Below are 27,389 nucleotides of genomic sequence, written 5' to 3'. Positions count from 1 at the left end.
AAAAGTGAAGCTGGGGCAGGGCTGGCCCCGACCCTTGGGGCCATGCGGAGCGGTGTCATCCCTCCCACGACAGACTTGGTGGCATATGTTGCTTCCTCTTGGGTCCTCCCTGCTCTGGGTGGGACATTCTCAGTTCCCTTCATTGCTTCTGATGGGATGTGGGTTTGTCCCTCACCGTCCTGGTCATTATCCCAGGTGTCTCCATCCAGTGTCCTTCAGTGAGTTGGGGGCAGCGCAGCAGCAGACCCGCGTCTCGCTCCCCGAGAGCAGTTTCTGTCACCACGTTCCTTCCCCTGGAGGAGGTACCGCCGGCAGTCCTCTTGGACAGGATACAGGAGCATTCTCTGACCTTGTCTGAGTCTGTTTGGCTGCTACAATGAAACACGACAGACTGGACAGCTTCAACACCAGGAGTTTCTTTTTCCTTTTCTTTTCTTTCTTTCTTTCTTTTTTTTTTTTTTTAACAATCCATTGCTTTCTTTTCTTTCTTTAAAAAATTTTTATTTTATATTGGAGTAGAGTTGATTTACAGTGTTGTTAGTTTCAGGTGTGCAGCAGAGTGATTCAGTTACACATATACATTTATCTGTTCTTTTTCAAATTCTTTTCACATTTAAGATTATTACAGGATATTGAGTCCCCTGTGCTATACGGTAGGTCCTTGTTGGTTATCTGTTTTATCTATAGTGGTGTGTATATGTCAGTCCCAAACTCCTAATTTATCCCCGCCTCCACCTCTCCCCTTTGGTAACCATAAGTTTGTTTTCTATGCCTGTGAGTCTGTTTCTGTTTTGTAAATAAGTTCTTCTGTATCATTTTTTTTAGATTTCACATATGAGTGATATCATATTTGTCTTTCTCTGTCTGACTTACTTTCCTTAGTATGATAATCTCTGGGTCCATCCATGTTGCTGCAAATGGCATTATTTCATTCTTTTTTATGGCTGAGTACTATTCCATTGTATATATGTACTACATCTTCTTTATCCATTCACCTGTTGATGGACATTTAGGTTGCTTCCATGTCTTGGCTATTGTAAATAGTGCTGCTATGAACATTGGGGTGTGTGTATGTTTTCAAATTATAGTTTTCTCTGGATATATGCCCAGGAGTGGGATTGCTGGATTGTGTGGTAGCTCTATTTTGAGTTTTTTAAGGAACCTCCATACTGTTCTCCATAGTGGCTGTACCAGTTTACATTCCCACCAACAGTGCAGGAGGGTTCCCTTTTCTCCACACCCTCTCCAGCATTTATTGTTTGTAGACTTTTTGATGATGGCCGTTCTGACTAACACTAGACACTTCGCTCTCTCAGGAGGCTGGTCGCCTGAGGGCAGGGTGTCTGTAGGGTCGGGCTCTGGCGAGGGCCTCTTCCTGCCTGCAGACAGCCGGCTTCCCTTCGCGTCCTCACGTGGTAGGGAACAGAGGGAGGCTCCTTGGGGTCCCTTTGATAAGAGCACCAATCCCACCCACGAGGACTCCACCCTCTTGACCCTAAGTGCTCAGAGGCCTGACCTCCTAACACCATCACAGTGGGGGTTAGGATTTCAACATGTGAATTTGGGGCGGACACAAACATGTAGCTCATAAAAAATACCACACTGCTCCCAGCAAGGGCAGGAGTTCCAGGAAACCTCAGAATTGTCCTTCCTTCCGAGGCAGAAAGTTATTTTCTGGAGGGAAAAAAAACCCTGAGGCATCTTCACTACCTATTCTGTAGTACGTACATCATTTGCCCAGAGGATTGGGGTCCAGTGGCGAGCCGTGGCCCGATGCTGCAGCCACACGAAAGCCTGAAGCCTTGGGGCCCGGCTGGCTGGCAACCCAGCTAAGCTTCCTAGGTGGAGAAATGTATCTTCCGTGCTATGGTGTGTTACCTTATTTAAGCCCGTTTAGAACAATTATGGGCAGGACCCTGGCAGGTAAACTGTGAACTGCCATCATGGCAGGAGCAGTTCAGAAACATCATACCGATCATGGTACCTTGTGTGGCCACAGCCCTTCCCATTCATGAGCCGGCAGAGGGAGACGCCTGCCAGGGAGGCTGATGGGCGTTGTTCACCTCCAGCTGTACCAGTGAGGTGACCCAGGCTGCCCTGGGGGCGGCTGGGCCCACGTCCCTCCCCTCCTCCCCTACAAGTCAGGCCCACCCCCACTTAGAAGCAAGGCTTTAGCGATCGATCGCTGTGGCGCTGGGATCCCTCTAGGAACTTTGTGTCATAGTTTTGAAAGCAGAAGTCACCGTGATAAACATTTGTATTGACCCTCTTATCTTACAGGGGGACCCTGAGGCACAGGAGTGTAAAGAGAGTTTATCAGGGGTGAGCAAAAAAGCAGGTTCAGGGGATTCCCTGTTGGTCCAGTGGTTAGGGCTTGGCGCTTTCACTGCCGTGGGCCTGGATTCAATCCCTGGTCGGGGAACTAAGATCCCATCAGCCGAGCGCGGCCAAAAAAAAAAAAAAAAAAAAAGGCAGGTTCATGGCAGTCTGGCCAGCTGCGCGCCCCTGAACCCAGACGCTCGGGTAGCAAGAGGTGACACAGGAAAAATCAGGGCGCCTGAAGGCCAGCGTTCAGTGTGTCGTCAGGTGACCTTGAGGGCCTTTGGACAGGCACGCCCTCCAGGGTGCTGCTGCCCGTCGTGGGTGGTACCTGTGGGCCTGACTTGACCAGTGTGGAGCCGAGAGCCTGCGGGGTGGCCGGGCGGGTGTTGGTGATGTTGGATGGAGCTGCAGTTCAGTTGATAGGGACACGGAGGCTCTGGTGAACCGCTGGGGGGTGGAGGAGAGAGGGGCTTGGCTGGACCCCTGGGAACTGGAGCAGGAGAGGAGCCTTCAGGAAGGGACGGGGCAGGTGGAGACGCCTGTATCCCGCGAGACCTCATCCCTTCATCATTTGCGAAGGGGTCCTGAGACTACAAGGCAGAGAAGTGTGAGGCTGAGCTCCTGCCTTTGTGGGGCTCCCAGGCTGACTGTGGGGATAGGACACAGACACACACACACACACACACACAAGCCTGAGGAGGGCTCTCCGGTGCTGGCTCAGCTGGACAGGACAGGACAGGGCAGCAGAGCGCTCAGGAGAGCGGGAGAAGGTTGAGGATGCTTCCAGGGAGTTCTGGGCTTTACAGGAGTTCAGAGGAGAGGCAGAGTCATTGTTGGTCCCGAGATCACATACGAAAGCAGCTCGTCTAAGTGCTGGGGGTCCTCTGTCCCAACGGTCAGCGTGAGGCCAGGCAGTGAGTAGGACTCGCTCCTTGAACCACGCACTTGCCAAGTTCAAAGACAGGAGATGACAAGCTGAAGACCTGACCTTGGGAGCCGGTCACCTCCCTGGGGGCCTGTCACACCTGCCCAGGTGGGGACACAGAGCATGCCTGGGCTCCAGGCTGCTGCCCCCAGAATGACTTGGCATGGACAGCGTACTCCTTTTTCTTTCATGGGGTTCCGTGGCTTTTTTTTGAGGAAATTTTATTTTTCACTGAAGCACAGTTGATTCACAGTGTTGTGTTAGTTTCAGGTGTCCAGCCAAGTGATTCAGTTATACATATCCATAAATCTGTTATCTTTCAGCTTCCTTTCCCTTATAGGGAGTAGAGTTCCCTGAGCTGTACAGTAGGTCCTTGTTGGTTATCTATTTTATGTATTCTGTGGCTTTAAAAACAGGGCCAGTGTCTGCAGACATAGAGACATCGCCCCGCCCTTGCTGTCTTAGAGAGTTGACCTTGCTCTTCTTCAGGGATTGCTATGCAAAGGGAGACATCCTGCATTTGAATTCAGCGGGCTCCAAAAATTAAAAAACTGCAGGTCGAGTCACCCTGCTCTGGTGAATGAGGATGCTTAGCATGTGGAAACACAGACTAATGACTGCCACCCAGGGAGACCAGGGCCTCAGGGTTTGCATAATTTCCCCAATATATCAGGAAGTGGCCAACACAGAGGGATCACAAACGCAAATCGTGAATGTGTCAGTGGTTCCTAACCTTCTTGAGTACGAAAGTTCCTTTTATGGTCAAGAGAGCATTTATGATCACAGTTTAGTAGCTGTGCATTTAGAATCGTGGTTTGAGAGCATTTGCAGGGACTGGTAGTAATAATATAGCAGCAGCGGGGGCAGCAAACACATAAACGCTGAGATAGTGTCTGGTAGGTGGCAGGCATTTGGCTGAGTGCTCTATCTGTGGTAATTCACCTAATCTTCACAAAAACTGATGGGATGGGCACTGTTATTAGTCTCATTTTACAGATGAGGTACTTGAAGCACAGAGAGGTTAGGTAACTTTTCTAAAGTCACACAGCTGATTATTGGTGGAGCCAAGATTCAAGCCCAGGGGAGCCAGCTCCGGAGTCCACACTCTTTTTTTTTTTCAAGTTTTTATCATATATGCATATACATACATACATACATTTATTTATTTATTTATGCCTGCATGCATGCACGCATAACCCGCCCAGCACGGGTTGCAGGATCTTAGTTTCCCGACCAGGGATCGAACCAGGGCCATGGCAGTGAGCTGAGTCCTAACCACTGGACCGCCAGGGAATTCCCCAGAGTCCACACTCTTAACCATCTTTAGGCGTCTCTCTGCTGGAGATGGACACACAGCTGTGACCTGCAGACGGTGGAATACCCAGCCTTAGTGAGAACGCATGAATGAGAGCCAAGTGTCTCAGCATCGATACATTGCAAATACCTCGTGACAGGTGAACAGACAAGTTGCAGAAGGGTATGGAAGGCATTGACTCAAACAAAGTGAGAAACCATGCAAGATGGGACTATATATTGTTTATCCTCGTAAAAGTAGAAGCCTGCTGGCTATCAGAACACCAAAGTCAGGTGGCCATTCCCTCTGCGGAGGAAGGAGGGATCAGAACCAAGGAGAGAGACGCTGGGGGCTTCAATGGTGTCTTTTTATTTATTAGAAATAAAATGAACTGGAGCAAACAGGGCAGTGTCAAAGGTGACTGAACTGCATGGTGGGTAGTGAATTTTGGTTACTTTATTTCTTTGTGTATAGGTGACATAGTTTATAGTAAAGTTTAAACCTACTATAAAAGTGTAACATTTTCAAACGAATTTGCATACATACATTTAAAAATAGTATGTGAGAGAGAGAGGGGGAGGAGGCAGAGATTGGTTTAGACATGGGTCTGTGCTTGGTGCACACAGAGTTACAGACCCTCTTGGTTACTGTGAGGGTCTCCAGGGGCGTCAGCCCCCGGGCAGGACCACAGACACAGGACCAGGTGTGCAGCCTGGGCCTGGGGTCTGGAGCCTGTTCAGGATGGGAGGGTTGTGAAGTGTCCACCTGCCTGTTCGCTTCTAAGGGGGCAGCACTTCAGGAAGAGGTGGCACCAAAGCAGAGACTCGGCGACACGGGTCGTGCTCTGGGGCGGGTGGGGGTGGGGGTGGAATTTATAAAGCAAAATGGCCACATAGAGAAATTGTGAATAAAGTGCAGGTCTGGAGGCATAGCGCTGCATTGAGCTGTCACGGACGCTGCTCCTGGGGACAGAAGAGGTTACTTTTGTTTAGTTTCGCCGAATGCACAGGGGTCACCGTCATCCCCACACGGAAGAGCCTGGGCCGTTTCTGCCAGAAGCAGCTAGCATGCTTCATTAGGAGAAGTGACTGTAAAGCAGCAAAAGCCAGCTGGGGTTGGTAGGAGGAAAAAACAGGCAGGCAGGACTTCAAAGGGTGGGAACAGAATGGGTGAGCCGTTCAGGGGCTGTGATTTATGAGGGGAGGGAGGCCGAGGGCAGCAGCTGCTTCTAGAACCTTTGTACTTCTGTCACGCGTGTACGTCATAGGCGGCTCTCTGGGCCCTCCTGCGTCATCCGGGAGGTGGCGGGAAGGGCCTGGGGTTGCCCAGAGGGCACAGAGCCCCACGGGTGGGGAGTGTGGGCGAGGTGGGAGGGGGGCTGGGAACAGAGGAGGGCTCTCCCCACCCCAGCCTCCCTCCCTGGGGCCAGCTTGGGGGTGGGGACGTCCTCCCACTTCCCCAAACCGGAATTAAACCTTCAGAAAGTCACCTGGCTTTCCTGTCCTGGGCGTCAGTTCTAGGTAGGACTCTGCAAGGCCGTGGAAGTGATGCTGAGACCAGACAGGAATGGGTGAGGGGAAGATGCTTTAGTCCCACAACAGGATGGGAGTTTCCATGGAAACTGCTGCTCTGCTCCTCTCTCTTGGCCGCACCCCTGCCTCCCGCCTCTCCCTCCCTCTGCTCTGCCATCCCGGTGGGTCCCGGGGGCCCAAGCTCCTGATCTTAAACCAGGTCCTAGTGCCCTTGAATAATCTCTCTCTCATTTCACAAACACATTTTTAAAGAGTAGCTGATGCTCTAGAATAGACGCCCCTGCTCCCACTTCCTCCTGCCTCCCCCCACTTCCCCTCCAGGCCCCTCCCCATCTGCCCAGCTCCCCACGGTTATCCTGTCCTACTTCTGAGCAGCATCTGGCACCCTGATGGTCCCTCACCCAGGCCTCTCTCTCCCCCTTTGCCCGCCTACGTGCCACCCGCACCCCCGGGCCAGCTCCTTGCCTGCTGTTCTGCTCCTTTATGTTGATTGAGACCAGTTCACACTCTGTACGGTTCTCCATTTAAAGCTCTACATCCACAGACTTGCCCAACCATCACCACCATCAATTTCAGAGCATTTTTTTTTTGAAGTATAATTGATTTATACGGTTGTGTTCATTTCTGCCATACAGCACAGTGATTCAGTTATACATATATACACATTCTTTTTCATATTCTTTTCCATTATGGTTTATCACAGGATATTGAATATAGTTCCCTGTGCTGTACAGTAAGACCTTGTTGTTTATCCATCCTATAGATAATAGTTTGCATCTGCTAACCCCAAACTCCCACTCCATCCCTCCCTCACCCTCACCCCCCCTTGGCAACCACAGGTCTGTTCTCTATGTCTGTGAGTCTGTTTCTGGGTTATAAAAGTTGGGAACATTTTTTTGTCACCCCCAGAAGAAACCCTGGAGCCCTTAGCAGTCACCCACACTTCTCCCCAACCCCCCAGACCCAGGCAACTGCTAAGCTACATTCTGTCTTTGATTTGCCTGTAAACATACACCTCTGTTTTCACCTTCTTTCTGAACCCCTAGTCCAAGCCCTTTGTCTCTGGTCCCCACCCCTGTCCCCCTCTAAAAGCACAGCTCTGATTTCAGATTGTGTGGATTGTCCTGAAAGCCTTCTGATTCTCTTACAGGGAAGTGCATGTGCCTTACCTGACTTCAGGCTGCTGCCTGGACTTGTACCCCAGCCTAGCCTGCTGCCCACCTGGCCCACCCCAGGGGGTCCAGGTTCCCCTCAGACTGTCTCACCTCCTCACACCTCACACCCCCCTCACACCATGTCTGTATCTGGTTGTAGTTTCTGGAAGTCAGGGACCAGCGTTTCCTTATTTTCACAATTCTCGATTCCAGGTCTGGTGCTCAGTGTCATTTGACCCATCACAAATACCACCAGTCTGAATGTGGGGAGAATTTGAATTTTTGTCTGGCCTCACTTGTTCCCCAGCCGCTCACAGGTCCCTCCCATCTGGTAGGTCTGGTTCTGCAGGGAGCAGGCGGAGCCCGCACCGTCAATAGCGGTGGCTGTAAAATATGAAGGAGTAATTCATGCTTGTCTGCCTCCCCCTCAGGAGCCCTGCCCTCCTCCCAGCCGGTCCGTGGGAGCCAGCGCAGACTCCAGGAGATGGGCAGCGCGATAAGAGAGCAGGAGTCAGCCCCGGAGGGTTAGCTCCACTTCTGGGCACTAATCAGTCTTTAATGAATTTCCTTGGAACACAGACAGGAGTGGGGGAGGGGTGAGTAGGAGAGTTTAGAATTTTTTTTTTTGAAAACTTGGTCCAGACATTTATGTACTTTCTTTAATGAGGGCAAAAATGACGCTGCAATTAAATGTATACTGTGTCAGTTTAAAATCCCAGGAATTTAAATACAACTTTAAGCAACTTAGGTTTAAGGATTAACTTGAAGGACAGGGCAGAGTTTCTAAGCACAACTTGCAAAGGCCCAGGTGAATTCAAGACATGAGCAGTTGACCCTTGAACAACATGGGTCCACTTAGATGTGGATTTTTTTTCCACAGTGGATACTACAGAACTACATGATCTGCGGTTGGTTGAATCTGTGGATACAGGGAAGCCGCCTTTATGCGGAAGGCCCATGATAAATTCTGCTTGGATTTTCACCTGCATGGAGGGTCAGGGAGGAGCCCCTGACCCCCTCGTCGTTCAGGGGTCAACCGTAATTGCCACAAATTGTAAAGAGTGGACAGAGCTTTTACAAATCATGGTTGAGGCTTTTATTTTGATGTCATTTTCTGTCACCCTGGCTTTCAGCTTAGAGAAATGGTTTATTTCACGTCAGACTGTCCCCTTACCTGATGATGACTTTTCTCCTCCAGGCTACGATGTGGACTTAATGAGGATCTAAGTTTTGTGGGGTTTCCCCATCTTTTACAGGATGGGGCTTTGGGTTCCTTTTGGGGTAGAATGCTTGACCTGGGGAACCCCTCGTGCTCAATGCCTTGCTTGATTGGTGTTCATGGGGGTGAAGGCTGAGTATGATTTTAAAGTTGTCATTTTTTCTTGTTGTTGTGATTATTATTATTGCTATTATTAAGGCTGCAGTGAACATTCCACCTGTGCTTAGCACCTTAAGGGCAGTATCTCCCAAACTCTGTTCCCTGGAACACTCATTAGGAAAACCTTCAGTGGCCAAATAAGTTTGGAAAATTGCTGCATACCTTGCATTTCCCTTGAAGATTTACAACATAGAATAATTAGCCTTTTAAAGGCTCTGGGAATTTTTGCAGGGAAAAGCTGGGTAGCCTAGCAGTTTCTAAATTTGTTTGCTGACCTAACACCTATTTCCAGTCACCTTTATGAATTCCCAGTTCTGTGGGCGCACCTTGAGAAACCCAGCCTCAGAGTCAGTTCTTACAAGGAGAATTATGGGGGCAAAGCATGTGATTGTTTATAAAGCTCGAGTCCTGGACCAGATATTTGATAGTCATGGCTGGGAACACTGACCTTCGCTGTGTTCCAGGAAGGGGCTTCTGGGGTCCAGGCTGGCCTCCCACCCCTGCCTCCTTGCAGTTCATCGTCCATCTGGCATGTGCATTCGGGGCTGCAGGGACCGTGGGAAGTAAAGAAACGTCTCTTATTTCATTTATGGAGGAGGATGGTGCCACAGTTGGGCTATGCTTCCACTTGGGAGGGTTCACTGCTTCTGCAGCTCTTGGCTGGGGGTGTGGATCTGCAGGTCCCGGGCCCTGAGGACCCAGCGCTGGCCGAGTGGTGGCAGTGAGCTGGTTGCCCCGTGGGCCACGGGTCGACCCTGATCCGTGCCTGTGCTCTCGTGCCGTCCTGGTGGGACCAGGAGCCGCCTGGGTGAGACGAGGCAGGATGTGGCCGAGGAGCAGGAAGAGTTGATGTGCCCGTCACGCGGCCGAGCCCCCGACCTGCAGATCAGCCCCCGGTGCCCAGACCACCTGAGCCCATGGCCTTTCTGGGTTGCATCTCCTCTTGTCATTTTCCCAGTCCAGGTTTTCCCTCACCAGTAGGGACCATAACCCTGTTGAAGGCAGAACGGGTCAAATTTTTCTTGCATCCGTGACAGCACTTTGCACCGAGCTGAGTCCATAGCACGGGACCACCTGTGGGTGGTTTCTGGGAGCCCAGCGATGGCCCTGGCGTATGAGAGTCAACTGAGTTACCTGCCACTGAGTAAGCCCCACAAGGGTGGCGAAATATTAAAACGATATTTGTATATTTCGTCGACAAGTTCAAACACTTTTTAAAAAATACTGTAGTTTCAGTATCATATGATATCACTTATGTGTGGAATCTAAAAAAATGGTACAATTTAACTTATTTACAAAACAGAAATAGACCACAGACATAGAAAACAAACTTATGGTTACTGAAGGGGAAAGGGGGGGATCAGTTAGGAGTTTGGGATTAACACATACAAGCTACTATATGTAAAATAGATAAACAACAAGGACCTACTGTATAGCACAGGGAACTATATTCACATCTTGTAATAACCTATAATGGAAAAGAATCTGAAAAAGAATATATATATGCATGTATATATATATATATACACACGTGTGTGTATGTATAACTTAATCCCTTTGCTGTACACCTGAAACTAACACAACATTGTAAATTAGCTATACTTCAATTTAAACATGGTTAAAAAATACTGTAGTTTCATCTCCTCACTTTGATATCTGTGAAGAATTCTCTCTTTTTTTTTGATATTTATTTTTGGCTGCGCTGGGTCTTCGTTGCTGTGCGCGGGCTTCTCATTGCGGTGACTTCTCTTGTTGCGGAGCACGGGCTTCAGTAGTTGCGGCACGCAGGCTCAGTAGTTGTGGCACACGGGCTTAGTTGCTCTGCGGCATGTGGGATCTTCCCGGACCAGGGCTCGAACCCGTGTCCCTGCATTGGCAGGCGGATTCTTAACCACTGTGCCACCAGGGAAGCCCCAAGGATTCTCTTGATTATTTAAAAGCAAGATCCTCAAGTACTGTGTGTCATAAGAGCATTTTTCTGAGAGCGTTGTCATAGGTTGCATGAATCAGTATTATTCAGTATTATCAGTAACAGAACTTTGGAGTGATGTATTAATCTATGTCTTATTCCTAAGGGAGGTCGTTTTATAACTTTTCTCCTTCTCATGGACTGCAGAGAAATACCAAAGGTGATGTGACTTGCCTAAAATCCCACGGGAGCTTGTCAGAGAAAGCTGAGCTCGGGGCCCCTTTGACGTAAGGGCAGTGTACTCACGCCATCTCTTTGTGTTTTTACCAGGTACTTTATTTGTGGTGTGAACCCCTACTTCCTACCTCCTTCCCAAAAGGATTTAGGACAGAGACAAAACTCATGTCACAAACAAAATAATTCCTCCGTAAGTTTGGAATGCTCCCCTGTAAAGCTCTGAAAATGTGTTTTTAAAAAGCGGGGCGTGGGTTTGCTCGTTGTAAAGTCTGTAGGAATGTCTGCGGTTCCCCTCTCGCCCAGATGTTGATTCTGAGGATTAGAGTCCTCAGTTGGTGGCACGTTGTTGTAAGTTTGAGGCAGGCGTGAGCGTGAACGTCGTGGGGTGCTGTCCGTGGACTTGGAGCGTCCCCTGATATCTGTTCTTGGCACTGTACCTGGATTCTTGTGGTGTCATCTCATTGCTGTGAACAAGTGTTTCAGTGTGTTTGAAATGAATGATTGCAAAGCTACTCAAGAATATTAGGTCAGGCAGTTTCATCTCTTTCGTATTTCCTACGAGGCGGTCTTTGTTCTAGCCAAACCCGAATCCGAATCACTCGCTCGGGGTGGGCAGTCTATTAAAATGCAGATCCCTGGGCCCCAGCCCAGACCCATCAGCTTGGCACCTCGGAGGGTGGGGCTCTGGGATTTGCATCTTTAGCAGGTTCCCTGGGTGATTCCTATGCACGGATAAGTCTGAGAATTACTACTGAGGGTCCTCAGAAGAGTGTCTTTGAAAAGGTTCCCGGGGGAATGACTGCTTCTATTGCATGTGTTTTGTGGGAATCGGCCCCTAGGGTCACTTGGAGGCTCGCTGCCCCTCGTGACATCTGTCTGCATCTGCAGACACGGCAGGGCACTTGGATCCACTGAAGGCTTTCCCAGCATTATGTTCGCATAACCCTCCAGCAGACTGATTTCTCACTGCTCGCTCCTCAGACAGGAGGGCGACAGTATGGACCCCCCCGTGAGCCCCCGTGGGTTCCAGGGCTGCCTGTCCCCTCCTCCCATGTCGCCAGGACCGTGCCCTTACTCCCCACCCTGTTTTCCCCTTGTCCTTCTCTCCTTACCGCTCAGGCAGGGTTTCTCCCCCTTAGACAGGCGTTTGGGGGCTGAGTAAATCCCAAGGGAAGTACCAAGGGCCCGGAGGGCTGAGGAGAGGGGAACGGCGCATGGCGGAGGACGGTGGGTTCCCAGAGGGACGTCGCAGCCCTCAGGGCCAGCAGGAGGAAAGGCGGGGTGCCCAGGGCATGTTTGGGAGCTCCGTGCAGAGGGAGAGCCGGATGCAGGGAGTGCAGGTCGTCTGACCCTCGCCATCCACAGCAGGAGCATCTCTGAAAAACTGTCCTCACTCCTCTCCCCTTCCACACCCTTCCTTTCCTTCTCCCCGTGCTGCCGCCACCGCGCGCGAACACCGGGGGTCACCGCGCGCGAACACCGGGGGCCGGGAGAGCAAGGGTACGGGCCCCTGCCCTGCTGCTCCACTGCGCCCCGAGCCAGAGCCTGACCGGTGAGCGCCCTCGGGGCTCCCGCGAGCACACACCCGCACCGTGGGAAGAGCCGCGGGTCTCGTGGGGCTGGAGCCTGAGCTGACACTGCTTTCCGTCTCCCCTTCGCCTTCTCACAGGCTCTGCCAGGCCAGCCTCTGCCCCCCGCGTGGGCCTGTTAACAGACTGTGCAGGCTGCGAAACTCTGGGGAAATTCCAACAGGCAGCATGTCATCGAGGCTGACACTCCTGTAGTCCAATGGGCTGCAGAGTTTGAGGCCTGAGTCAATGGACACACGTACATTCAAACCACATTCTTTTGGTGCCAGTGAAAGTCCTAATAAAGTGTGAGAGTGAACTGTTTATCTCTGGGGGAAGTATGGGCTCAAATACAAATTTTTTTTTTTTTTGGCCACACTGTGCAGCATGTGGGATCTTAGTTCCCCTACCAGGGATTGAACCCACGCCCCCTGCATTGGAAGCACGGAGTCTTAACCACTGGACCGCCAGGGAAGTCCCTCAAATGTGAATCTTAAAATAAGGGACGTACCGGCTAGTGGTAGACCAGTAATACCTTAAAAAAACAAAACATTTTAACCATTTGTAAGTACCTTTCCTTTTAAATTTCAAATTAAATTTAAATTGTATGCACAGCCTAAACAATGTTTAGCTTCACAAACTTTCTCACAAAGCAGATGTCTCAATCTCAGAGGCCGTGCCTCAGCGCCCAGGCACCAAGGGAATGGGGAGTTCTAAGCAATGATATCAGTTTGTCAGTGTCAGCAGACTGTGTACCCAACTTGCCGTGTTTTTTTGTCATTGCAGGTGATTTTTAAAGCCAAGTCAAAATATTCTCCAGAATTACTCAAATACCGGTAAGTTCACCCTCCCCCCCTCCCCTGGGACATATCTCTGTGTGACAGCAGGTGACCTCGAGGTTTGCACACATCACTCCTCTGTGAGCTGCCCGAAACCGGCCTGCTTGCTGGGTGTCGCGTTCACTGCTCACTGAATCACCGCTTAGCAGGCCTTGCAGCATATTGGCCTTGATTAGAAGAAACAAGAGTCCGGTAGGGACTTCCCTGGCAACCCAGTGGTTAAGACTCCCAGCTTCCACTGCAGGGGGCGTGGGTTTGATCCGTGGTCGGGGAACTAAGATCCCACATGCTGTGTGGCATGGCCAAAAAAAAAAAAAAAAAGAAACAAGAGTCTGTTACCTTTCCTAACCAGGGAGAACGGAGAGGGGAATTAAGTCTAAGTCGCGCACGCTGCGTCTAAACCTTTCCGAGGCACTTGCGAGGTCAAGGGCCTCAGCAGAAGGAAGGCAAGCTCCCTAAAGATGCCCGCGTGGCCAGACATCCCCCTCCCTACCCTCTGGGTGCAGGTGCAGCTCTGGTAGAGCCTTGTCCCCGAGGCCCTGCCCCCTCCCCCTGGTGGCCTGACCCCCAGTCCCTGCTGCCGACTGCTGGCAGGCTCTGTTTCTGGAACTCACCAGCGAGGCCCATGCAGGGCTGAGCAGGAAAGACTCGTAATCTGGAAGGGGAGGCTTTCAATCACATGCCGAATTGATGGCAGGAGGTAGATATACATGTTTTTCCTGGGGGGGCGGGGTGGGTCCATCGCTTTCCCCAAGCTTTCAAAGAGGCCTGTTGACTTCCCAGCAGCAAAGAACCCCAGTGGCTTCAAGAATGGTCAGCCTTGGGGGACTTCCCTGGTGGTCTAGTAGTTAGGACTTCGCCTTCCAATGCAGGGGGTGTGGGTTCGCTCCCTGGTTGGGGAGCTGGGATCCCACATGCCTCATGTCAAAAGACCAAAACATAAAACAGGAGCAATATTGTAACAAATTCAATAAAGACTTAAAAAAAAAAAAAAGAATGGTCAGCCTTGAGATGTAGAGAACAAATGTATAGATACCAAGGTGGGAAAGCAGGGGGTGGGGTGGTGGTGGTGGGATGAATTGGGAGATTGGGATTGACATGTATACACTAATGAGTATAAAATAGAGAACTAATAAGAACCTGCTATATAGAAAAAAACATAAAACAAAATTCAAGAATGGTCAGCCTTGGGCAGAGGGGGAAGGGAGACAAGGTGTTCAGAAGGTGTGAGATGGGCACCGCATGAGTCAAGGTGTCCTGATGTCCCTGCCTGGGAGAGCTCGGCTGCCTGGGTAAACATTTCTGGAAAGGTGGCTTTGGCCACTTACCTTCTAGAGTCAAAATGAAATTTTAGTTATTTTGTTACTTTACAAACATGTAAAAATGTATACATATTTTATTTAAACATATATCATCTTAAATTTACAAAGACTTTTATTTAAAATTCTGAAAGTGTATGTTTTGATCCTCCTTTTTTATCCCAGGAAGCTGAAGTTCAGAAAGTTAGGCGATAGTACATGGGCCAAGATACAAGTGATGAGACTTGTGTGCTGTGTGTTTGTTTTTGTTTTTCATCTGATCTTGCTGTTTCCCTTCAATGCTTTTTAAAAAAATTTTACTTATTTATTTTTGGCTGCGTTGGGTTCTCATTGCTGCACGCGGGCTTTCTCTAGTTGCGGCGAGCAGGGGCTACTCTTCATTGCGGTGCGCGGGCTTCTCATTGCGGTGGCTTCTCTTGTTGCGGAGCACGGGCTCTAGGCGTGCGGGCTTCAGCAGTTGTGGCACGTGGACTCAGTAGTTGTAGCTTGTGGGCTCTAGAGCACAGGCTCAGTAGTTGTGGCGCACGGGCTTAGTTGCTCCGCGGCATGTGGGATCTTCCCAGACCAGGGCTCGAACCTGCGTCCCCTGCGTTGGCAGGCGGATTCTTAACCACTGTGCCACCAGGGAAGCCCTTCACTGCTTTCTAAAAAAAATTTTATTGAGGTATATTTGATTTACGATGTGTTAATTTCTGCTGTACAGCAAAGTGACTCCGTTATACATATACACATTCTTTTTCATATTCATCTCCATTATGGTTTATCACAGGATATTGAAAATAGTTCCTTGTGCTGTACAGTAGGACCTTGTTGTTTATCTGTTCTGTATATAATAGCTCGCATCTGCTAGTCCCAAACTCCCAACCCATCCCTCCCCCACCCCACCTTGACAATCACAAGTCTGTTCTCTGTGTCTGTCCCTTCACTACTTCTGAGGAGTTCAGTTCATGTTTCTGGCAGACTATTTGGGACTTCAGAGTCTACCATGGAATGATGTTGCTTCTAAGAAGGACAGTTTAAAGTAGCAATAGTTTACAGTCAGCCCTCCGTATCCACAGATTTCCGCACCTGCAGATCTGGAGGGTGGGAGGGGGCTGACAGTCCCTTATGTGACATGTACTACACTATTCTCTGTAATGGACTTGAGCATCCTTGGATTTTGGTATTGGCTGGTGATCCTGGAAGCTGTCCCTTGCAGATACCGAGGGACAGCTGTATTAGGAAAACTTGGGAACGTGCAGGAGGAGGAACATTAGAAGTTAAGCTTGCACGTGGGCCTCAATGGAGGCTGTTTGGAACGTGAGTCGACTTGGACAGAGGCAGTGGCTCGAGACAAGCGCTTTTTTTAAAAAAAATATTTCAAGGATTATTTTCACAGATGATTATCATACAGTATTACAATGTATTATGTGCAAAATTCCATTCAAAAAATCATTTACAAAAGGAAGTACACAGTATGTGTTGAGGGTTCTAGATGTACAGCAAAAGCTTAAAAAGGGACAAGGTACAAAGCCAACCAAATTAGATGACTATGCATCTTTACACAGTACAATAACATGTTTTTGTAACTACCTGTGTTACGTTGATATGAGACCCTCATCCTCTGTGCAAACTGCCCCCCGCCCAAGGAGGTTTCGTAAAACAGAAATTTAACTTCACCACACATTCTACAACACAGGTGGGCTTTTTGGTGCATTTGCAAACTCCTTTCCAAATGGCATTTATTTAACTCAATGAAACTCACATTACGTGGTTTCTGCCCAAAATAATTTGATGCTGTTAGTTTTGATTTATGCGGAAAAGGAAAAAAAAAAAAGCATTGTTCTTATGTTTTTTTCCTCGTGGGGTTTTCAAAATTGCTTCCGAAAGCAAATAACATGGGACAGATTCTGCAAATCTCACTGCATGTTCACAGTATTTTCAGCATAGGTGGTTCCTTCTATCTCCTTTTCCCATCTTCCTTCAAGGAGCCTGAAGCAGCAGACTCCACCCCTTAGTCCTCTGTTGGAGTCTGTATCTCCCTCTCGACCTCTCTCTACATTCATTTCTTTCCTGATCCTCAGCATCACGTGGTGAAAACACAAAACAACACGATACCACTGAGCGTGAATAAGGTAATAACAGTACGTCGGATTTCCAAAGGCATTCTGTGGCCAGTGTCAGTAATACATGGCTGTAAGAAACCCAGCAGTCTCTCCCCACAAAGTTGCCCAAACATCCGGTTACAGAAGAGAGACTTTTAAAACGCAGTACTCTCAAATCCAGCAAGAGATTTCTTTTTGCATATTAAATGTTAAAATCACATGCATAATTATAGAACACCTTAAAGTTCCAAAAATATTTTAAAAACCAATCCTGACAGTTTACCTGCAACTGCTATAAAAATTTCTATGAAATATATAAAAACACAAAGGCTCTTCATTAAGAAAAGAAGGAAGGAAGGAAGGGAGGGAGGAATGGATGGAGACACTCACTGAACTGAGAGGTCCTTCATGCACCGCATCGGACAGTCTTCTCAAAAGCCTGCTGTTGAACTCAGGAGCTTGTACCTTAAATGTTTATTTAGTACATATACATACACGTGAGCCAACCCAGAACCTGGCTGGGGGTAGGCAGCAAACGATCTCGGGACACCTGAACCATCAGATGCAATTCTCCAGCTCCGAAGGATGGATCCTACTGTTTCATGAACCTCAGCTACCCTGCTTGGGCGTCGTGGCTACAGGTGCCCTTGGCCACGTCGGCCTGTGGATGGCTCCGTCACTGAACCGAGCGGTCCCCAAGGAGGTGACTGCTTTTCAAGCACAGGCACGTGGAAGCCAGAGGCCAGGTTCCTAACTCCCCTCTTCGGATGCACCACTGGGAAGCCTCGCGTGTCTCCTGGGAGGCGGTGAGCTCTTCTTCCCCGTACTCCTCGGGGTCGGCCCCCTGGAACTTCTCGGCACAGAGCTGACACACGTCCTCCGTGGTGACATCAGGCCTCAGGAGGAGGGTCTTTCCCGCGCGGCCACTGTTGACATCTTGGAATGCAGGCCGGAGGTAATTCTGAGCGTCGTCCACTAAGGGGATGGTCCGGTTGGTGAGACAGGCGCTTTTGAACGTGGTCGTACGGGAGCTGTAACTGAGGCCGGAGGAGGGAACGTATTTCCCGAGGAAGAGGGTGCAGGGCAGGAGCCATAGATGCTGTCACCCGGGGGAAGACGAGGGGGAGGAGGGACCAGGGGCCTCCAGGGACAGGCTCAGGCGGGGGAAGGATGGGGCGAGGGTCACGCCTTTGAGGTCAGTGAGTAGGTGGTGGGAGGACTCGAGGCCGCAGGGGCACCTGCAGAGGAGGTGATGGGGCAGGAGGTGACGCCTTTTTCTAGAAGTTGCTCTTGACGAGGGTGAGGCCTCGCTGCTCCCTGGGTGATGTCAGAGGAGAAGCTCAGGGTCCCTTGAATTCTCACGGCGGCTCTGAGTCAGGAAGGAAGGGTCAGCTCCATTTTACGGAGGAGGACACGGCAGCCCCGAGTGGCCGAGGACCTGCCTGGTGTCGTGGCTCTGTGACCCAAGCGCTCTGGGTCACGCCCAGCAGATGAGAGCAGAGCTGGGGAGGGTATAGGGGGGACGGAGGCTCGGAGGCTGTCGTGTGACCATTCAAGACAGAGAGGGTGGCCGGGGGCACACACCAGCAGTGTGTCTGGGTGGGGAGCTGGGCCTGGTTGGCTTTTGCTTTCCCTGTCCCCAGTGTCCTCTAGGGCTCCTGTATTATTTATTGTAGTAAAGAAAGAGTAGTAAGAATTTATATCCACCATAGTATTTAAAACAATACCCAGGAGGAGTCCTCTGGAAAAGCTGAATGTCCAGATTGTGCTTTTTCCGGAGGCTTATCGCCGTCACGTGGATACAAAGTGTGCACACACACCACCAAGGGGCCAGGAACAGTAGGGCTGATTCCAGAGGGTTCTGGATGTTTCCAAATTGTGTTCTTCACAAAAGCACAGCAGATAATAATCAAACAATAAAAAAAATAGGGCTTTCGAGGAACCAGAATGCAGATTTTTGGTGACTCCCAATTGGTCCTGCCTTTGTCTCTCTCTCTGTGCCCCTGATTTCCCCCATCACCGTGAGAACGTGGTACAGAGCAGATGAGGTGGATTGCAAGGGGCTGGACCAGTGATCACGTCCTATAAAAGAACCTGTCCTTGGCAACTAATTCCCGTGCATCCCCCCCGCCCCAAACCTGTTTCTGCGTGAAGAGCTTTGAACGCGTGACTACACGTGAAGACGGATCTCTGAGCCTTGACAGAGCTGCCCCCCGCCAGCCTCACGCGGCACAACTCCAGGGGCGAGGGTCACGCTGGACCTTGCCCTGGGCCGGTGGGTGGCAGCTCTCACCACCCCTGTGCACATCTCATCTCCTTTAATGGCATCGCCCTGTGTCCATCCCCACGGCCCGCCGTCCCCCTGCCTCTGGCATGCCTCCCTGCTCAGCTCCCCAGGGCCGTTGTCTCTGCTGACTGCAGGCGCTTCACCCCTTCCCTGCTCTGCCAGCCCGTCTTTCTCAAAGACAAAGATGGCCACGTCGGTCACTCCTTTGCTTATCAACCTCGAGTGTTCCCCGGCTCTCCTGCCCACCCCTCCGGTCTCTCTCCCACCCCCGTCTGTGTCCCCTGCAGGGCTGGTGCTCAGTCCTACAAACACTCTTCAGCCCAAACCAAGCATACTCTTTCCTGCATTTCTGACTTTGTACCGATCATACTCTCTCTTCCATGTGCTTTGTCCATCCCTCCAGTATCTTCCCAGCCACCCTGAGCAGGGGACCCGGGCCACCTCTTCTCCATCTTGTTACCTCGGCCCCCAGCCCAAGGCTCGGGTGGGAAGAACCCACAGTTCTTTCTCTCTAACTTTGAAAGAGACAATCCCTCAAGTTTAGATTGTTTCCACAAGAAGGGGGAGGATCTAGTATCTGCTGCAGTAGTGTGTTTAGGAAAGAAAGGGCAGCCCTCGTTTAGTTAGCCAACTGATGCTTTTTGGATTCAGAGTGCACCTCTTCATCTGGCTGACTCCTTCTTCCCTCTCTTCCTCTTTGACGTGTTTATTGAGCTCCTCCGGTATACAGTGTGGATAGAGGAGGTGAAGGAAAGAGCCGAAATCTCGACCCTCATGGAGCGCACTGCCCGGGTAGAAGCAGCAGGTGGTCAGACCACTGTCCATATGCTTCATTATAAACCGGTGATAAGTCTGCGAAGTTCAAGTGCAGGGGACCGGGAAGCAGACCTCAGGGAGACCTGATCGCGTGCGTCTGGTGAGGGCTGGGTGTGCAGGAGGTGTCAGGAAAAGCTTCTTGGAAGCACTGATGTTTGAGCTAAGATCTGAAGGCTGCGGAGGACTGGGGTAGGCCAAGTTCCTTTGGCAGAATGTGGGTTCTGAAAATTACGTGAGAGCCTTTGCCAGTGGATAGTAAATCATTCACTGCAAGACATAAAATCCCGTTCAGATTAGCTTGGCTAAGTGGGGGGTTTATTCCATCACCCTGACATCTGACGGCAGGAAAGCAAACTGCAGCTGCCCCATCGCTGTGCTGCCCCTGCCACCAGTTGCTGCACCGGCTCCTGTCAGTGGCGTGATGTCTGGAGCTGGGACCAGGATCCAGGTTTCTGTGCCCCAGTCTGTGGCGGCTTTGGAGGACCCCAACACTACCTTCTAGCTTCAAGCCCGCTTTTAGTTGCTGGTTTTCTGCTTTGGGACTTGCGGACATATTCAACTTAAATGGTCTGTTTTTGAGCCAAACCAGTCTGTTCCTTATTTGCCTCTTGAGTGATATTTACCTGAAGTAAACACGATATGGACAGTCCAAGAGAGAAACTTGAACTGATTTCGGTTTTGGTAAATCTGAGAAGCCTCTCTCTAGACGTTGCACAGGTCACGTAGGCGGCGCGTAGCTCTGAGAAACCACAAGTTAAAAACGGCCAGTGGCATAGCCTGTCCCCTTCCGCCCCAGGGAAAGTGCTGAGGCTGAGGCTTACTCCCTGCAGACTGTCCGCTAGTGAGTGTTCCCATGCGAAAGGGGGTGCTGCCCGGACTCGATGACTTTGGGGGTGGCGGTAAAACCCCCTTTCTTTTTCGGCTGCGCCGCTTGCAGGATCTTACTTCCCCGACCAGGGATGGCAATGAAAGCGCAGAGCCCTAACCACTGGACCGCCAGGGAATTCCCTAAAATCCTTTTTAAGCATGATCTCACTTGATCTGCAAAAACAGCCAGCAAGGTGGGTATTATTTAGTCTGCTTTTGGATGGTGACGCTAAGGCTCACCCAGGGCGATCTTGCCCAGGTTCTCAGAGCGCAGGGTGCTTCCCGCTCTCCCCGAAACCCGGCCCTGCCTCTGAGCCCGGCTCTGCTCTCTGCATCCTTGTGAGTAGCGGGTGCATCAGCCCGTGTACATACAGCTCCTCTGATCCTCACAGCCTCCCAGGGACAGGGGAAGCGGGGCTCAGGTAAAGGACCTTCCTGAGAGCACAGTTTGTAGTTGATTCGTCTTTTAGATCCGGGAACCCTCCAAAGACCGAGCTCTTTTTTTTTTTTTTTTTTTTTGATTTTTTTAATTGAAATATAGTTGATGTACAATGTTGCGCCGATCTCAGCTGTACAGCAAAGTGACTCAGTTATACACATACAGACATTCTTTTTATATTCTTTCCCATTATGGTTTATCACAGGATATTGAATATAGTTCCCTGTGCTCTACAGTAGGACTTTGTTGTTTATCCATTCTAAATGTAATAGTTTGCATCTACCAGACCCAAACTCTGAGCTCTTAAGTGTTAACTTTGGCATGTTCTGCTTCTAGCATTTAACCAAAAAAAAAAAAAAAAAAAAAAAAATCAATCACAGTTTCCTTGTGGATTGATCCAGAATGTACAGGCAGCATGCGTGGAAGGGTGCCTTCAGTCTCTCTCTGGTCCTTCCCAGGTTACCCCTCTACCTGGCCTCACTCTTCATCAGCCTCGTTTTCCTGCTGGTGAATTTAACCTGTGCAGTGCTGGTGAAGACGGGCACCTGGGAGAGGAAAGGGATCGTCTCCGTGCGTGTGGCCATCAACGACTCGCTCTTCGTGCTGTGTGCCGTCTCCCTGTCCATCTGTCTCTACAAAATCTCCAAGATGTCCTTAGCCAACATTTACTTGGAGTCTAAGGTAAGGTGGACATGTGGCCGAGATCCCGCTGCTAAACTGGTTCTCAGAAGAGTTCCCTGGTTTGCAAACGGAACTCACCCAGTGCCTCTCACACCTGACCTCCTGCAAATGATGAGCCTGGTTGTGGTTGCCAGAAGAGGGAGCCGTGTAGTTCCTTGAATTTTGTATGTGAGGAGAGTCGGCTCTGGGTGGCTCGCCGTGTACGGGGGTGTGCAGAGTTACTGGCAGAGAGCCAAGACTCTGGTTTATGGATACAGCGGTTCAAGTGACATTTTAAAGGACCAGTGGCATTGATTGTGCCACTAATATTAATAGAAACACACACCTAGTGTTCCCTGCGTTCCCGGCACTTTTATAAGCACGCTGCATGTGGAAACGACTGTAACCCTCACAACTCTATGGGAGCAGGTATCACTCACTTGATAGATAGGGAAACTGAGGCGAAAAGAGGTCAGAGGCTCGCCCCGGGTTACACAGCCAGGAGGCGCAGAGCCAAGACTCGGTCTCCGCAGCCTGGCTCCGGGGTCTGGGGTCTGTCCTCTCCACCACCCCGTCGTAGTGCAGGGAGACTCGGATCCAGGCTCACCCCTGCCTTGGCTGTGCCCGTGAGAGCGTCCCCCTTAAGAGTGGGAACTGCTCCCGGGGTTCAGGACATCAGGCCTCTCATGGTGACAGTGCAGAGACGGAGCCGGACAGGCTGTGTGTTGGGCTGCGGCCCACAGACCTGCAATCCCTGGGCATAACCAGCTTCAAGACCAAAGAAAGAGCCCGGAGTCAGCAACAGAGATGTCACTGGTTTAATAGATGGGGGAGCTTACACGTGTGAAGCACGGTCCTGGAGAAACACCCCACCGTGTGCGGTGGACGGCAGGCGGGACTTGGTGGCAGTCTTCGCTCCCGGGGCGGGGTAAGGGGAGATTACCAGTTAAGGGGGGGGATTGACATCCGGTGGGCTCCTTAGTACCAGGGAAACCAGCAGAGGGGCCCGCCCTTCACCGCCCCCTTGATAAGAACAGTCACCAGCTGGGCCCTGGGGCAAGTATGTAGGCAGGTCGGTCCTATGAGTAGGTGTAGGTGAAGCGGGCCCTGGTCAGGCAGGGGATGGACAGAGGGCAAGAGAACAGCCACCCTGAGTGGCCTGACCGTACACTGGGAGAGGGCAGCTCCTGCCCGTCCTCTTGTTTAGCTGCTGTGCCCCCCACCCTAGGGTTCCTGTCTTCTCCTTTTCTTCCCCCAGAGTTACAAAGAGGGGCAGGTCCACTGCCTGGAACAGGGGTTCTGAGGTGCCCCTCACCAGGCTGGTCCCCAACCCTCCCCCCCGAGAAGCCTGGTGGCGTGTGGAGGTCGGGAGAGACGCCCTGGGCTCCGGCTGGCCGCGCGACCCCAGGCCCACCAGCCTGTCGCCCCACGGAGCCTGGGCTTTCTCATGTGTACAGCAGTTGAGTGATTTCACAGCTCCTCTGCTTTGGAAATTCAGTCATGCTGTGCCCCGGCACCCCCTCTGCCTTCCTTGCCTCGTGGCCCGTGTGGCTGTAACATCTTTGGTCTGAAGACTTGAGCAGCCGTGCCTTCCACGATCCTGTGTCTTCAGGAGTGATCAGTAGATTAAAGTCTGCGCCTCCAACTTCAAAAATACAGAGCCTTCATCAGGGCGTCCTGTGATGTGACTGAACTCTTGCAGAATCCCAGAAGTTACTGTGGCAGCGTCGTTTTTTGATTGAGAAATGTCGGCAAATTTTAGACGTAACTTTGCCTTGACTTTATTATTCATAGTGTCTCCTGTATAAGGGCTAGCGAAGGCTTTTTAAAAACAGGATTGTGATTTTTATAGGAGGGGTCACATTTTAGATGGTCAAAGTACCGTTTAGATGACCCCTATGGCAAACAAGCTAATAAACTACCACTGGCAGAATAAAATACTAGCTTAGATTCAGTTAATGACTTTCAAACACAAAACTCAAAAATCGATGTCAGGTTTTTAGTTAACCGTTTCTAGCCAGGGGTCATTTAACTGACTTTGGAAATTGATAGCTTCGTGAATGGGGGCACAGATGACCCATTTGCACAGAATTGCAAGCCCTGAGTCACATGGGGACTCCAGCACTCCCGCCTAGAAGATGCTGGGTCTTGAGGAAGTGCTCACCGCCCAGACCCACTGCCCACAGCAGCGCTGTCTGCCAGCCGCCATCCCCCTGAGGTGGTTTTGTTGTCTTCAAGCCAGGGGCCGGGCGCTGGGCTCATAAGCTGACAGGGTCCTTGGAGCTGAGCAGCGGCGTTCAGAGATTTAACCAAATAAGCCATCTGACTTTCTTGTTCTTCCAAACCTAGGCCTTAGGCAAATGGCTCATATTTTCAGGCATCCCCAGATCAAGTCCCAGGTTTGGAAGCACCTCTATGAAGATAATTTGAAGTTTGGGATGGGTGTGGCGTGAGGTGAGGTTTGCAGTTGGGTTTAAGGTCTGAGGGTGGAGGAGAAGCTCGGAGGAGACGGCAGTGCCTCTGAGCTCGAAGCTTCAGCAGGTGTGAACACAGCCCGTGTTCTGGGAGGGGGCTGGGGTCCTGGGCCCGGAACGGGTGCCCCCCTCACGGCTCCTGCTCTTCCAGGGCTCCTCCGTGTGTCAGGTGACTGCCGTCGGTGTGACCGTCATCCTGCTCTACGCCTCCCGAGCCTGCTACAACCTGTTCATCCTGTCGTTCTCTCAGAGCAAGAATGTCCATTCCTTTGATTACGACTGGTACAATGTGTCAGACCAGGTGAGTGGGCGCCGACGGGGGCCACCTGATCGGCGGCTCTGCTTTGCAGCATCCCACGTGGCAGAGAGCTGTAAGCTCCTTGATTCTGCTGCCAAATAGCTGGGTGACCTTGAGAGTCACTTACCTGGGTGGTGTCTGCACCCTCACCTGTAAAGTGGGATCATAGTTCCTGCCTTGTTCCAGCTCACATGTCTTCTGAGAAAACTAGGAAACACACACACACACACACACACACACACTTCCTTCTTTCTACTTTCTGGGGCTTTTGTCAAGCGGTACTTAAATTTTTTAAGTGCTTTCATATAAATGTAATATGATGTTATTAAAGGGTGAAGTTTGCAAAGGTAAAAACAAAGTGTATCCAGGTTTCAGAAAATACATAAAATTATGAAGTTTTTTTTAATGGAGCGTGTAAACTAACAGCATTTGAGGAAATCTAGACAAAAGTGACAAAGAATATTAATGTGTTAGTAAGAGCCCATTTTATATCTCAATAGGAAACTCTGTTTTATAATGTATTCTAGAAATTCATAAATTATAAAACAAATGAACAAAGGTAGTGAAATATAATCTGGCATCCATGTTCACAAAAGCTCAAAATAAAAAAGAATGAGAATTAGTGTTCTCTCATTTGAGAAATATCGATTCTTTGTCTCCAGCCCTGGGCAAAGTGCTGGGGACACAAAAAAGAACAGACCTAAGCCTCCCAGTAGGAGTTTGTGTCTGCTGAGGAAAAGAGCCACACAGATAAGCCATTACAATAAAGAAATAGAAACATCTATAGTAGGAGTCTATTGGATTGAATGGCAAACGCTCCTGAGATTTTCCTGGAAAAACACTGAATACCCAACTCTAGACAAATCCACTTCTAAAATCCCAGCAGTGCTCAAACCTTGCAGTGAATTGCACTGAATTAAGACTGGAGGAAAGAATAAAATGACCATGATAAGTTAAAACTGTGAGGACAGGATGAAATCCAGAAGAGGCACATGCAAGATGTTATAATTAGAAAGGATAAAAACCACCACAGTAACCACCGCCGCCCGTCACCCAAACGAACAGCACAAATATAGGATGGGGGGACGGTGGGCAAAGCACTGCTGAAGCTGTGTCCTGTTGTGAGAAATCAAATACATAAAGATCTAAACGTTCAACAATGATAAATTAGAAACTTATTCATAACATATAGAGGATTTTTATTGTGGTAAAATATACAATACAGTCGACCGTTTTAATCATTTGTAAGTGTCCAGTTCAGAGGCATTCAGTACATTGACACTGTTGTGCAGCCATCACCACCATCCATCTCCAGAACTTCTTCATCTTCCCAAACTGAGACTCTGTCCCCATTAAACAACAGAGATCTGGTTTTAAAACAAAATAATTATTTCAACGTTTCTTTCAATTAAGAGCTTATAATTATAATGAACTTAAAATATCACAATTAAAAAAATTCTGTTGTTTTGGGTATATCTATTTATTTATACATATCTAGGTCTATGTGTTGCAACCAAAATAATCTAGGAGCAAGCAAAACAGACGGCCCCAAGTTGCGGGTTATTTATGTAGAACGGAAGAAGCACACACAACACACTTTTGAGACATGTAAGTAGAATTTGAGATGCAGAGTGTGAGAGTAATCTTTCCGAAGCAGAGCATGATTGGTTTCGGTTACTGTACTTTACACACGATGTAGTAGAGAAGGCAAAAGGATTCCGTTCAGGGGATCGGCCCTTTATGGTTTGATGTTGGCGCAGTCTTCCTTTGAAATGACGGCCTTTCTGATCGACTTGCCCAGAAACAACCTCACACACCTTCCGTCTGCCCTACAGAGAGGAGAGCTCTGCTACACCACATCCGCTCAGCCGTCTCACTGGTCCGGCAGGTAAACATCCTGGACTCAGAGAATTTTTTTCTAGGCAATCTAGCCTGCAGTAAAGCTTTAAAGGGCAAATCATAGGATGTGGTTAATGTGAAGAGAAGTTTAAAAGCTGACACATTTATCCCAAGGAAGAGCCCAAGGGTAACACATATTCCACTGCTCTCGAGAATCGGGAGAAGGCAACACAACATTCTCATTACTCAGTTGTTGAAGAAAAGGAAATCAGCTTAGAGACTTAATTTGGATGTAAGGGAGATTCTTGGAGGGTGAAGGAATAAAACATCAGAGGTTGGCAGTGTCTGTCTTTGAATATTTTGAAGAAGATAATTATCTATCCTGTCTGGTTTAAATAACTCCCCACCTGAGGCCTGGACCATTAGTAGTATCTGATTTCAACATGCACATTTTTTGGGGAAAGAATTACACTGTATTAGATTTAGTCTCTGTCATGTTAGAAAGAATCGAATCAAACTTATTTCCTCTGCCCTCAACCTAGTGACTCTCTTATTTTCTTCTCTTTTCAACAGGCAGATTTGAAGAATCAGCTGGGAGATGCCGGATACATAGTATTCGGAGTGGTCCTCTTTGTGTGGGAACTCTTACCTACCACCTTAGTAGTCTACTTCTTTCGAGTTAGAAATTCTGCGAAGGACCTTGTAAGTAAATCACTTTGTATTTGCAGAAAACATCTCCTAATTCTAATCACAAAGCGTACAGTTGGAATTTTTTCTTAGATTTTTCAATAGAGAGCCTCTTCGATCCTATTCTGATATGAAAAGTTCCTTGTCTATTTAATTGAGACTTTCTTTTCCCTTAAGTATCTTTTGAGGGCAATTTGTTTTTCAGTTTAGCTTTATTTTACCAAAAAAAAAAAAAAAAAAATTTAAGTTGCATCTTGAGGCCTGGAGACAGTGATGAACTTTGTTTTCTAATGAAACAGCCAACTCACTAGTATTTGAGCCTTGACTTGCTGTGAACCGAAGATAGAAGCTTTATTTTAGCAAAGGGAAATAGAGAATGGTAATTCAGCTCTTCACCCCTGTGTTGTGCTGGATGGTGATTAGGGGGGTGGAGTGATAGGGAGACACAACCTTATTGTGAA

General features: G+C 49.5%; 1 protein-coding gene across 2 annotated transcripts in view; it reads left to right on the top strand.

The window, feature by feature from the left end:
• GPR137B (G protein-coupled receptor 137B) overlaps positions 1-27,389 on the top strand; it is a 45,004-nt gene that overhangs the window by 7,159 nt on the left and 10,456 nt on the right. For both annotated transcript variants that reach the window (XR_005016831.1, XM_036828854.1), the window contains exons 2-5: positions 13,106-13,155; positions 21,429-21,651; positions 24,256-24,405; positions 26,815-26,943. Coding sequence is in view for 1 of the 2 variants with exons in the window: in XM_036828854.1 (XP_036684749.1) it covers positions 13,106-13,155; positions 21,429-21,651; positions 24,256-24,405; positions 26,815-26,943 (552 nt within the window). In the remaining variant the exon portion in view is untranslated. The remainder of the gene's footprint in view (positions 1-13,105; positions 13,156-21,428; positions 21,652-24,255; positions 24,406-26,814; positions 26,944-27,389) is intronic.

Source organism: Balaenoptera musculus, chromosome 16 (genome assembly GCF_009873245.2).
Source record: "Balaenoptera musculus isolate JJ_BM4_2016_0621 chromosome 16, mBalMus1.pri.v3, whole genome shotgun sequence".
Taxonomy (NCBI): domain Eukaryota; kingdom Metazoa; phylum Chordata; class Mammalia; order Artiodactyla; family Balaenopteridae; genus Balaenoptera; species Balaenoptera musculus.
The sequence above is the reverse complement of the archived record's forward strand: the minus strand, read 5'-3'. Positions and strand labels throughout refer to the sequence as shown.